Raw genomic sequence first — 13068 nt, 5'->3', positions numbered from 1 at the left:
TTTTAAAAATTTATTGTTGTTATTGTTTTTTATACCTTTATTTTATTTATTTATATGCTAGGCAAGCGCTCTACTACTGAGCCCCAGCCCTAGCCCCTGCATCAGATTTTTAAATGCCTACTGCACACTGTTTTATCCAGGGTACCCAAAGTGAACCCCATGAGGTGGGGGGAATTTTGCTATTATAATAAGATTAAAATGATAGGCTACAGATCTAAGGCACTCTCATTCACCTTGGTCCACTTGGACTGTTTCTAATTGGAACTTGTTATTTTTACAGATGTTATTTTTGGTGGACTTCACTTTTAATTGTCCTTTTTTTTTTTTTTTTAAGTCTGTATAAAGGTCACAAAATTCCCCCTTCAGGGTGATTTGTGTTCTTTGTTGGCAGTGGGCTGGGAGGGATCTTAAAGTCCTCAGCCCAGAAACTAGCCTTAAGGAAAATAAGCATTATATGCCTTACTCTTTGTCTTCCAAGCATGTTAGCCAAAGATTTGATTGGTTCTGTTCACAGTAGCTGCAAATTTTCCTCCTTTACACACTCAGTACAGATACTCATCTCTAACAGTTGTCTGAAAAGGACAGAACCTTATGTTTTCCCCCCTCACCAGACAGATATTAGTTCTTGTTCATGGGACAGACCTCCTGAGGCTGTCAGCCTGGTGAGAGGAAGCTCTTCCATCTGGAGGATAGTTGGCAATAACCAGTACATTATTAGGCCTTGTCTTTGAATCTACCTACTTTTGATACTCAGCCTGAAATATCTCTTCAGTTCAGCTTCATTAACAGCAAAGTAAAGGACCATTCACTTACATTCTCTTGGACTTTTCTCAGTTCATGTTAACTGGCCTTACTTCTATTGCTAGAAAAACTTTGTTAATATTCCATCTTCATTGCCAGAACAGTTAAAAATTGTGAAAAGTCGATAAGATTTTACCCTTGTAAGCTAATAGCTTCCACAGTTCTATGGATTCTGCTGGAAGACATAGGACTCCTGAATCAGAGACAAAGGACATCAATACTCATGGCAATTGCAATAGCCAAGGAGTCAGCATTTTTGTAAAGCCCCAGTTTCTGCAGGATATGTCAAAGAGAGACAGGTGATGCTTGCACACAAATTTGGATGCATTACAGGAAAAGGACTCCCAGTGTAAGGGGCCACGCTGTGTGTGTGTGTTTGTGTGCGCGCACGCACACACACACACACACACACACACACACACACACACACAGCTGGGGTTGACCCTAGGGTCTTGAGCATGCTAGGCAGGTTCTCTACTACTGAGCCACATTCCTAGCCCAAGGGGCCACTCTTACCATTGCCTTGAATGCCTGTATTATCTTTATTATATTGGACAATAAGCAAACTTGCCTTTTGCTTTCTAAGAAGACACTGTTTGTTATATGTTCTATGTGTAGTCAACCAGAACAGAGGGAGGTAGTACATCTTCTTACAATATATGGAATTATTTTGGAGTTGGGCTAGCATTTTTGAATATAGGTTCTTTCCTAACCAATTTAAAAATTCTGGTGAAATAAGACAGAATCTTTTTTTTTCTATTTTCTTTTTTGGTACCAGGGATTGAACTCAGAGGCATTTGACCACTGAGCTACATCCTCGAGCTCACTGAGTTGCTTAGTGCCAAGCTGTTGCTGAGGCTGGCTTTGAAGTCAGGATCCTCCTGCCTTAGCCTTCCAAGCTGCTGGGATTACAGGCATGCGTCAGGGTACCTGGCTAGGAAATAGAATCATAATGGATCTGTTATAGGCATAACATTAAGCTTTCTTTCTCCTGACAGTATCTCTTCTTTCCTCTTTTCCTGCTTTAATTCAGTTCAGAATTCTAGCATTTTCTCATCTAATCAACTATAGTTACCTCCTAACTAGTCTTTTAGTCAACGATAGTTGCCTATCAACTGGCCTTACTGTCGATTGTCTTATTCTTTCTATCCTCAACATTTGTGTCAGAGGGATCTTTTTTTAAAAATATTTATTTTTTAGTTGTAGTTGGACACAATATCTTTATTTTATTTATTTATTTTTATGTGGTGCTAAGGATCGAACCCAGGGCTTTGCACGTGCTAGGTGAGCGCTCTACCACTGAGCCACAATCCCAGCCCTAGAGGGATCTTTTAAAATGGAGATATGATCATGTTAATTTAAATTTGTCATCAGTATCTCATTATTGTTAGACAGTGTTTAAATTGTTAAGCAGTTGAATGATTATTTCTTGGAATCACTCTGTTATCCAGTTTTTAAATGTTCACAACTAAATAAAAAAACATAAAATAACTAAATAAAAATACGTAAAATTTTATTATTGTTGTTGTTATTATTACTTTATGGTACAGGGGATGGAACCCAGGCCCTTGCATGTAGTAGGCAAGTATTCTACCGTTTAGCTATATTCCCAAGACCCCCCCCAAATATTTTTTAATGAGCTACATTTCTAGCTCCCCCAAAATAATTTTTTTTTTTTAAAAACGTCATAGGCCATTAGTAGGTAGTCTGTACTAAGTAAGTAGAAGGCTTCTTGTTAATAGTTTATAACCTTTGCCTTTTATTTTTTCCTCTCATGTTTTTGTCTGCTGTGTTCAGTCCTTCTGCCTTTTAATAATTTCCATGTTTGTCCCTTACTCCTATTCATATGTTTAATAAAATATATTTATCATGTAAAGACTAAGTGAATTCTTTTCACTCTAAGTATGTTGCTCTGAACACTTTTCTGTAATTTCTAGTAATCTGTGCATATGTCACTATAGTGCTTACCTTCGTTGTGTTATAATTAACAATTTCTTTTTCTGATCTGCATCCCTGCTGTGTAAAGTGGTAAAGTGTAAGATACTCAGTGCAGAACTCCTTAAGATATTGCTTTTCTGACAAGTTGTTTTAGTGTCAAATTTATTAAATTGGTGTTTTAATCACCTGTAAGTATACCTTGCTTTGAGACTTGAGGAAATTTATTTGTTTAATTTTGAAGATAAAGATAGTAAAGATAGAAAATAGATATGTGGTACAGTCAGTCCCATGGTCCAATCTATATGTGGCCCAATATAGATGGACTCTCATGAATGTTATTTACTCCACATAACACTTTCTTGCTTTGTTCAAATTTAAAATACAGACTGTGGATATTCATAAAGAGAAAGTGGCTCGAAGAGAGATCGGTATTTTGACCACAAATAAGAATACATCAAGAACTCACAAAATAATAGCACCTGCAAATATGGAGCGCCCTGTAAGATATATTCGAAAACCTATTGACTACACAGTTCTTGATGATGTTGGCCATGGTGTGAAGGTAAGCATTTTAAAGTACAAAGTACATAACTTGAATTAATTTTGGATAGGAGATATGGTGATAAGATAATTTTCTTAATTGATAGATTCTCTTTAGTAACTAACATTATAATTTTATATGTATTTAATATTAATTGTGTATTTTACTAAGCTTGGAACAGAATTTTACCTTTGAAAGAGGCTATATTCAGAAAGATAAGAAAACTTGAAAAAGCTGTTCATTAAGTAAATCATTTGAGTCCTAGACTACTGTTATAAATTTGTATTGTAAATGCTTTTACTACTGAATAATATTTAAAAATAAAAAATTAAGTGCTTTCCAAAATTGATTTAGCAAATAAATTATACATTATTTTGTCTTTTTAATCCTAAATATGTATGCATATTTGTGCACATATGTACGTTGATATAGTTCTAGCAATTTATAAAAAATTGAAAAATTCATGAAATTTTCTTCATTATATTGTGTTGCTCCTTTCCCTCCCTGAAAAAAACCCCAAAATCAAAAAAACAACAACAAACCACAACAGACTTTTAGGAGAGAAATAAGCATGGCAGAATTAGCTGATCTTGATGGATACCTATAGTTTTTCAGTTTTGGATATTCATGTGTCATTTTGCAAGCATCTGGAATGACCCATATTCTTTAGCCATCTCTGCTTAAGACAAATTATTTCTCTGAAATATGATAGTCCCTTTGTTTGAGGACCATTATTTGATTTTGTTTCTGGTCTTTAGAATATTTTATAATGATTTTTAATGAGTGAAAGTGGAACTTTTCTACCTTGTTGTTCTGGCTATTGCTAGATCTGTTGCATTCCTCAATTTTCTGGGGTTCCTGATCCAGAAAGAACTATAGCCAACAGTAGTGGTCACATTTTACTCTTATCTAAGACTTTTGAAATCTTCTCTTCATTTTCATTAGTAGGAATTATATGTAAAGTTGGAATACTTCCAAATGTAGAGGAGACTGCTTGTTCCTTGTACCTTTTTCCAGATATGTGACTGTGGTTATAAAAGAGGCAGAATTGCGTTTTGAGAGTCTAGGAAAACCTTATTTTGTATTATTACCCATCTTGGGATTAAAATAGACACACACGTACTCTATGCATAGTTATATGTTTACCTGTATACACACATACACATACTCACTCATTCACTCACTTTGCTTTCTTTTGTCTCATCTTGATTTTTCTTCCTACTAAAACTAAAAAAATTCTGTCTCATTAGAAGTGAATAACCTCCTTTATCTCATCCTTCCACTAATTGTGTATTTAAAATGCATTACTTAGCAGAATATAAGGTGAGTCCTAATTTTAAAACAAAGTTTTGGGTGAGAAAACTTAACTATGGCATCAGGTGTGCAGGTAGTCCATGTAAACATAGCATAATATGCTGAAATGGCATGGATGTGAATTTTGGCAGGATGCTTTCTAGCTATAAGATATTTTGAGAGATTTGTTTTAAAGTTGTTTCTTGTGGTAAGGTACATGTAACACAAAATTTACCATTAACTATTTTTAAGTGTATAAATCTGTGACTGAGTACAGTCATTTGTTGGACTGTCTATATTTAATATACTTTTGGATACTGGTAGGAGTATGTGAAAATCCTATACCTTAGAAGCTGTGATATTGTGTATTTGCCCATATTTGTTTCTGTGGTATACACACACAAACAGTTATTTCCCCTTTTGGTCTCATTACTGTTTTATTTTCCTAGTTTTGTGATTTCTGTAAAAGATCATTTTGCTCTTAAAATTTCTATAGGACTGTAGAGGTGTATGAAATTAAGAAATTTGGAGAATAGTTAATGAACAAATATCAGGGCCAAAATTATGAGAAGGAGAAGTTGAAGCTATCATAAAATTAGTATTTTAAGTATAAGGAAATACTACGAGCTCTAAAGCTATTTTATTATTATTTGCCTATTTTTCTCTTTAGCAATTTGATTTCGTATTGACTTGTAAAAGTTCTTTTTCTGTTATGGAAATTTGTCTCTCATAAATTGTCAAATATTATTTCTTCATATTGCTGTTTGGCTTTTAACTTTGATGTTTTAGCATTTTTCAAAATATATACAGAATTTTAAAAATTGCATCTAAGTAGATTAATAATCCTATACCAGGTTTTATGCTTGAAACTTCCACACTTCAAAATTAATGTTGTTTCATATTTTACTATTTTTTGTTATAAATTTAAGTGTTTGGAATTTGTATTTCATACACTTGGGCTTCATTTAAATAGTGTTTATTTAGTTAATGCATTTTATGTGGCAAAATAGATGGTATACACAAACTTAATAGGAATTTAAATCTGGCTTGATTTTGTTTTGGAAACAATGTAAGATATGGATAAAAGAATCCCAGTATAGTGAAACTACCAGAATATGTGCATAAAGGGAATGAAAGATGATGAACTATAAGTGAGCACAAAGTTCAGAGTAATAGATAGGCAAAGGCTGGGACACTTAGCAGAGAAGTTTATGTTATTATTGATAAACAAAATAACAAATTTATGGCCTAGTTCATAAGTTTACAAGGACTTTCCATATATATTAGTGTTCCTGTGCTTGCTTGCTTATTTATTTATTTATTTATTGGTTCTAATCACTTATACATGATGATAGAAAATTCTTCAATTCATTGTACACAAATGGAGCAGAATTTTTAATTTCTCTGGTTGTGCATGAAATAGAGTCACACCCTGTACTTATTTTTATGCTTCAAAAAGACAATGTGATACAGTAGTTGTTGGATTTTATTGGTGGTATTAAATGATAAACATTAAAATTTGGTAATTCCAGACCAAAGGGCATGTGAGAAGAAATTCACGGAAGTAAGACAACGAAAATGTTTTGTTAGTTAGAGGTTATTTGGCAATTTCGGATTGGTAAAATCTCTAGAGATTAGTTGTCAATTTTCTGATTATTTTGAGTTGGTTTTGGTTTGCTTTGTCAGAACCTAGAACACCAGTTTTTTTTTAAAGCATAATGGCCTCCCAGTTCATTTAACAGTGTAGTTGCCAAAGCTTTATAATATTTCCATAGGGATGTTATTTTTAAAAATGAGTTGAGCTAATTAGTCATTTCAAAGAAAGAATTGGCTTTACATACCTTTAATAGCTGTCATATGTAAATCTCTGATCTATTTAGGGATAGAAAAAGAGAGGAACCAGAGAGTTTTTAACCTGTGATTCCAGGGAAATGGTAAAATTACTTTTTCATAAATGTAACTGTTGGGCTGGGGTTGTGCTAAGTGGTAGAGCACTCACCCAGCATGTGCGAGGCCCTGGGTTTGATCCTCAGCACCACATAAAAATAAATAAATAAAATAAAGGTATATAAAAAAATTTAACTGTTAAGAAAATGAAGTAGAAATCTTAGGGAAATAAGAAAGGTCTTAATTTGGATATGTTTTGGGTATATTTAAGGAGATATTTAACTTACATTATTTCAGGTTATTCACAATCAAAATATTTTGAATTAGGTTATTTCCTACAGCCTCAGATTTTCTATCTACTTATAACACACTTAATAGAGGAGGCTGAGCTCCATAAAATGTTAAAGATTACACTATTGCATAGAAGCAGAGTTCAATTAGTTTTTTCATTCCCAATCCAGTTCTCTTTTTTTTCTTTCCCTTGTGACAAGCTTACCCTTGGATGTTAATGTTTTTGGTTTCCTGTTTACTTGAAATAAATGAGAAGAGATGTGTGATCATATTTAGAATATTTTTGGTTAAAGATAATGATTACTGTATTGTAATGCATATGCATTATAAGAGATATATATATCTGTGTATCTTATCAAGATCCTAATAGTAGTCACATTTATTTTCCTAAATCCAGGTGTGAAATGAAGTGGTTAGGTAGGGTTCCAGACATTGTTTTTCACTCATTGTGAGCCCTATTATTTTATGCAAACATTAAAGAATACCAAATTTCTGGCACAGTTTCTATAAATGAGAACATATCTAAGTAAATTCTTCTATTGGATGATTTCCTTAGAGTCACCTGAAAAGTGGTACATGTTAAGGACAAAAACTTGAAACCCCAAAAAGTCTATAAAAAGTAAGATTCTAGAAACTGAAGTTTTTTTTCCTTAATGGCATAGTATAAGTAGTAGTGTTTTAGAGCTATACACATTGTTTGATACATGTAAGCTAGTAATCTTTCAAAGAAGTAGTCCTTAGAATCAAAGCATACTTTTTTGCATTTTGAATTCTGGTTAAACTGGTTCAGAAGAAAACTCAGGACTAAGAGCAACAAAACAACTTTCTGTTAGTGTTGGCTTACTCAGGATTTGACTTTATAAGCTAGAAATGAGAGGGTTTTCCAGACCCCGTTTGCTTTACTGAATTGGGTCCATTACTGAATTTGGAAGCAACCTGTGGTTTTGAATTGCTTTGATTAGTGCACCATAGTTACACATAACAGTCTAGCACTTTTTATAATATACTACCATTGAAGTAATGCTTACACATGAACACTCACTACCCAATGGTCTTAAGACTTGTAGAATGATGTATTAAAATAGGTTTACATCTAATGAATTATTGTGATTAAACTTCATCTTATGAACTAATCAGTTGAATTAGTTCCATAGGATAAAATTTTGATCTAAGAAATTATTGGGCTCATATGAGCTTGACATAATTAAGTTGTGGTTTCCTTACAGATTTCTTTCTTTTGAAAACTATATGAAATGCATAAGTATTTTCCTAGTAATTATAGATAACTTTTTTTAACAAAATATTTGAAATGTGGCTGGATTTAAGCTTAATAACAAAAATTGAATAACTATAAATGTAAACCTGTCCTATCAAATATAACATCTAGAATTAATTTCTACTTTTTCCCCCCTTTTTATGCCAACGTAAAGTGGCTAAAAGCCAAGGTAAGAGACACTACTTATCACTTGATCCACAGTATTTCCTCTATATTGATAGAGACTGCAGAGCCACTAAAATTTGAAAACTCTTCTTATGTCTGTCTGCTTTTCCCTATAGGATTTATGTAGATTAAATATACTCAAACTCGGTTCAAATCAGCAACACTTAGCTTGGCTGTGTTAATATATCAAAGATATGTTGACATTTGCATTTACATAGGAACATTAATTTTGCTAACATTTATTGCTTTGCTCATTTTTTTTTTGATAGCTGCCTTGCTTTCATTGACTTACAATTAGGAGGTTTCCCAGACATCATATGTGACTTTGTTACTGAATTATTAGATAATTTTTCAGATGGGTATCTTAACAAATTGACAGTGAGTTCATGTTTATGCATACATTTCAGAAATTCAAAGCAATTAAGTATTTGAGTACAGATAAGTTTGATTTCCACAAACATGTTTAACAATAAAATAATATATAAAATTCAATAATCATACCTGTATTTTAACATAAATTGATGTAAATGGCATAAAATAATAGGAAAGACTGAGTGCAGGTGGTTCCTGAGTTATTAAAATGTACCAAAGTCTTTATTAAATCTGTCTGGGAATCCTTACTTCACATTCTGATATTAAAAAAAATAATACATGGTGTTAAAACATCAAGAGAACAATTTGATATAAAAATAAATGCTTTTCTTTCCACATTTTAGCATGGAAATAACCAGCCTGCAAGAACTGGCACACTGTCTAGAACAAATCCTCCTACTCAGAAACCACCAAGTCCTCCCATGTCAGGCCGGGGAACGTTGGGGTAAGAATTCAACTGCATTTTACAAAAGAATTTCTGTGTTAAAAGATGTTTCTTAAATGTATGGATCTTTGTCTTGGGACACATTTTATGTGACACTATCTTTTATAAATTGCTTTTGATTCTTATTTCCCTTAATAGAATCCAAAATGAATCTCCCTGCTTAATAATATTCCTTGTTGAAGTCTGTACTAGAAAAGTTAGTTCTTTTGTGGATGTATAAATTTATTTTTTGTCTTTCATTTTTTTAAATTAAATATAAATCTAACTTTAGTTTATTTCAGATAGAGTGAATTTTGCATATAAATGGTTGTCTTTGCTTATATTTATAGTATTTATTTAACTAATAAGTGGTCTACTTTGTGTAGTTTTACTTAGTAGTCTGTAGCTCCTCTGTTTCCCTTATTACATGGCACCTGAGACTTAGGTACTTTTTACTTGGAGTACTTCTGCATGTGCATTGGCTGGTAATCTTGAGCCCCTTTACACTAGAGTAGCTTTATGAGAAGTCTCTTTGGAGAAATAGAAAAAGTAAGGATGGTTTCTTTCTTCCCAGTGCTCATGGCACTAAATATACAGAATACTTACCAAGACAGTTTTATTTTTTAAATGACTAAGCTACCCACTGCCCTGCACACTTTTCTTTTTTTTTCTTTAAATTTTTAAATTGATTTTTTAAAAATAAATGACAGCAGAATGGCTGTGCACCTTTTTAAAATAGTCTTGCTAAGTTGCCTAGTGCCTCACTAAGTTGCTAAGGCTGGCCTCAAACTTATGATGCACCTGCCTCCTTAGTTGCTGAGAGTATAGGTGTGTGCCACCACACCTGGCTTTCTAAGACATTTCTGAAAAATTATTGACCTTAATACAGGAGATATTATATTAGATTTTTTGGTTTTGGTAGAGAAGTTGACCAAGAATTGGAGCTTAATTTCTATTTTCATTCTTTACTTGGAGCTTAATTTCTATTTTCAGTCTTTAAACTCTTTGTCTCTTAAAAAAATGAAGTTATTACAAAAGTAAAGATCATTTATTTAGATATCAGTGACTGCAGTTAGAGTCAAAATGTACTTCTCCACATATACTTCTCATGTTGAGGTTTGGAAACATTACAAAGGAAATATTTTAGCTTCCTATGTAAAGGACAGGACTTGTGGGTGACTGAAGTGGGAATAAAGTACATTTCAAAGTTTTATATTATTGAGCATAAAAATTGTAACCATTATTTTTAGAAATAAAAAACTTTAAATTACCCTTTCCTTTAGTTTTCCTATGTTAAAGTAGCAAATTTTAGTTTTTTTGTAATAGTAACAAAAATTCATATGCCCCAGCTAAGAATTATTTTTTTATAAGCTTTTTATTAATTTTTTTAAAAAAAATCTGTTATACTTATTCACAAAGCGACAGTCACAGATTTGTTAGAAGGGATATTATTTTATCTCTCTTATTCATTTATTTCTTTGTTTTCTTCTTCTTTAGACGAAATACTCCTTATAAAACCCTGGAACCTGTTAAACCCCCAACAGTTCCTAATGATTATATGACCAGTCCTGCAAGACTTGGAAGTCAGCATAGTCCAGGCAGGACAGCTTCTTTAAATCAGAGACCAAGGACACACAGGTAAACCTTCAGGTTCAGCATTTGAACATTTGAGTGTTATTGATAATGTAAAAGGTGCTAAGGTGAAGTACTACTCTAATGTTAATATTGAATGTGAAAGTCAAGAGTGATGATAATATATGTGCTTCTACAAATTGGTGTTATAATTCCTGAATTTTAGATTTTTAATTTTTTTGTGGTATTGGAGATTGATCCTGACGCTTTGCATATGCTAGGCAAGTACTCTACCACTGAGTTACTCACCTAGGGTGCTTTTCTTTTTTCAATATATGTTTTTACTATTAACAAATTGTTAATATTTCTCCCATTTGACAAAGATAGAGTTGTATATTTGAATTAAAGCTAAAGAATGTTTTTTTAAAGTGGTCTTTCAAAAAAGCATGAGGGAAGGGGCCGAGGTTATGGCTCAGTGGTGGAGTGTTTGCCTAGCTTGAGTGAGGCACTGGGTTTGATCCTCAGCACCATATAAAAACAAATGAATAAAATAATGGTATTGTGCCTCCCTAAAAAAGTTAAAAAATAACAAAACAAAACACAAGGAAGGTACAGAATGGGAGAAAATCTTTGCCTCTGGCAGCTTAGATAGAGCATTAATATCTAGGATATACAAAGAACTCAAAAAACTTAACAAACAAACAAAACCCAGTCAATAAATGGTAAAGGAACCGAAGAAGTACGACTTCACAGAAGAAGAAATAGAAATGGTCAACAAATATATGAAAAAATGTTCAACATCTCTAGCAGTTGGATAAATGCAAATTAAAACGACACCAAGATTCCATCTCACTTCAGTCAGAATGGCAATTATCAAGAATACAAGTAACAATAAATGTTGGTAAGGATGTAGGGGAGAAGGTACATTCAGACATTGCAGGTGGGACTACAAATTGGTGCAACCACTCTGGAAGGCAGTATGGAGATTCTTCAGAAAACTTGGAATGGAACCAGCATTTGATTGATCCAGTTATGCCACTCCCAAAGGACTTAAAATCAGCATATTGTAGTGACACAGGCACATCAGTGTATAGCAGTTCAATTCACAATAGCCAAGCTGTGGAATCAAACTAAGTGCCCTTCAATAGATGAATGGGGGCTGGGGATGTGGCTCAAGTGGTAGTGCCACTCGCCTAGCATGCATGAGGCCCTGGGTTCGATTCTCAGCACCACATAAAAATAAAATAAAGATATTGTGTCCACCTAAAACTAAAAAATAAATATTAAAAAAACCCAGATGAATGGATAAAGAAAACATGGTATATATTAACAATGGAATATTACTCAGCCATAAAGAAGAATGATTATGGCATTTGCTGGTAAATGGATGGAACTGGAAACTATGATGCTAAGTTGAAATAAGTCAGTCCAAAAAACTAAAGACTGAATGTTCTCTCTGATATGTGGATGCTAATGCATAATAACTGGGTGGGGCAGAGGATGGAAGAATAGAAGTTCATTGGTTTAGACAAAAGGGAATGAAAAGAAGGGAGGGGGATAGAAATAGGAAAGTGAGTGAATCGGACATAACTTTCCTATGTTCACATATGAATATTCGGCCAGTGACACTCATTGTGTACAACCACAGTAATTAGATCCTAATTAGAGTAAGTTATGCTCCATATATGTATGTCAAAATACATTCTTCTGTCATATATAACTAAAAAGAACAGATAAAAGTTTTTTAAAAAGCACGATGTAGGGCTGGGGGCGTAGTTCAGTGGTAGAGTGCATGCTTAGCATTTCTTGAAGCCTTGGGTTCAGCATACCCCCATATTTCACCTCCCCCAAAATCCCACATGGCAACAAAAGCTTAAATACCACAGAAGTTACATAGCATGATTTAAATTTTAAAGAAGTTGAAGAAAGATGATTTCACTTATTTCTGAAAAAGAATTTCTAAGAGAGTTGATGTTTTTAAGAGTATGTTATTATATGTAGTATTAAAAAAATGTAGAAATCAAATACCCCATTGGGTGTTTTAAAAACTTAGGGAGTGTAATATATGTTCTGTAAGGTATGTATTAAGTAGCCAACTTGATTGATTAATTCAAATTGAACTATTTCTTCAATTTTACCTCTCAGTAACTTGGGCAAGGAACCTCTCTTTGCCTTGACTTTTAGGTTGGTGAATTAGAGCTAACTTACTACCAAAATTATTTGTGAGGATTCAACAAAGTAGGGCACATGAAATTGATAAATGCTAGATAATTGCTAATTGTTGCTGTTGCTCTTATGGTAAATGCATTATTGTGATGATACTGCATATACCATGCCAGGTCAAATTCAGTGAGGACCAAAATTATTCTCTTTTTGTGTTTGTTATTGAGTTACTTGATCAAAGTATGGTTTTCCCTTCTAGTGGAAATAGTAATAGTTTAATTGTATTCAACAAGGGAATACTAAGAATTACTTTATTAGATACTAAGCATATACCAATAAGTGATA

At 33.1% G+C, this 13068-nt stretch overlaps 1 protein-coding gene across 13 annotated transcripts in view; it reads left to right on the top strand.

Moving 5' to 3' along the window:
- The window catches only part of Abi1 (abl interactor 1), a 107608-nt gene that overhangs the window by 74866 nt on the left and 19674 nt on the right, over window positions 1-13068 (top strand). For 8 of the 13 annotated variants that reach the window (XM_026408589.2, XM_026408583.2, XM_026408588.2 and 5 more), the window contains exons 3-6: window positions 3125-3301; window positions 8182-8196; window positions 8909-9009; window positions 10486-10626. In XM_026408589.2, the coding sequence (XP_026264374.1) occupies window positions 3125-3301; window positions 8182-8196; window positions 8909-9009; window positions 10486-10626 (434 nt within the window). The remainder of the gene's footprint in view (window positions 1-3124; window positions 3302-8181; window positions 8197-8908; window positions 9010-10485; window positions 10627-13068) is intronic. The other 5 variants (XM_026408591.2, XM_026408587.2, XM_026408590.2 and 2 more) reach the window with 1 other exon arrangement.

This window comes from Urocitellus parryii, chromosome 9 (genome assembly GCF_045843805.1).
Source record: "Urocitellus parryii isolate mUroPar1 chromosome 9, mUroPar1.hap1, whole genome shotgun sequence".
Lineage (NCBI taxonomy): Eukaryota > Metazoa > Chordata > Mammalia > Rodentia > Sciuridae > Urocitellus > Urocitellus parryii.
Note: the sequence above shows the minus strand (reverse complement) of the source record. Positions and strands in the feature narration are given on the sequence as shown.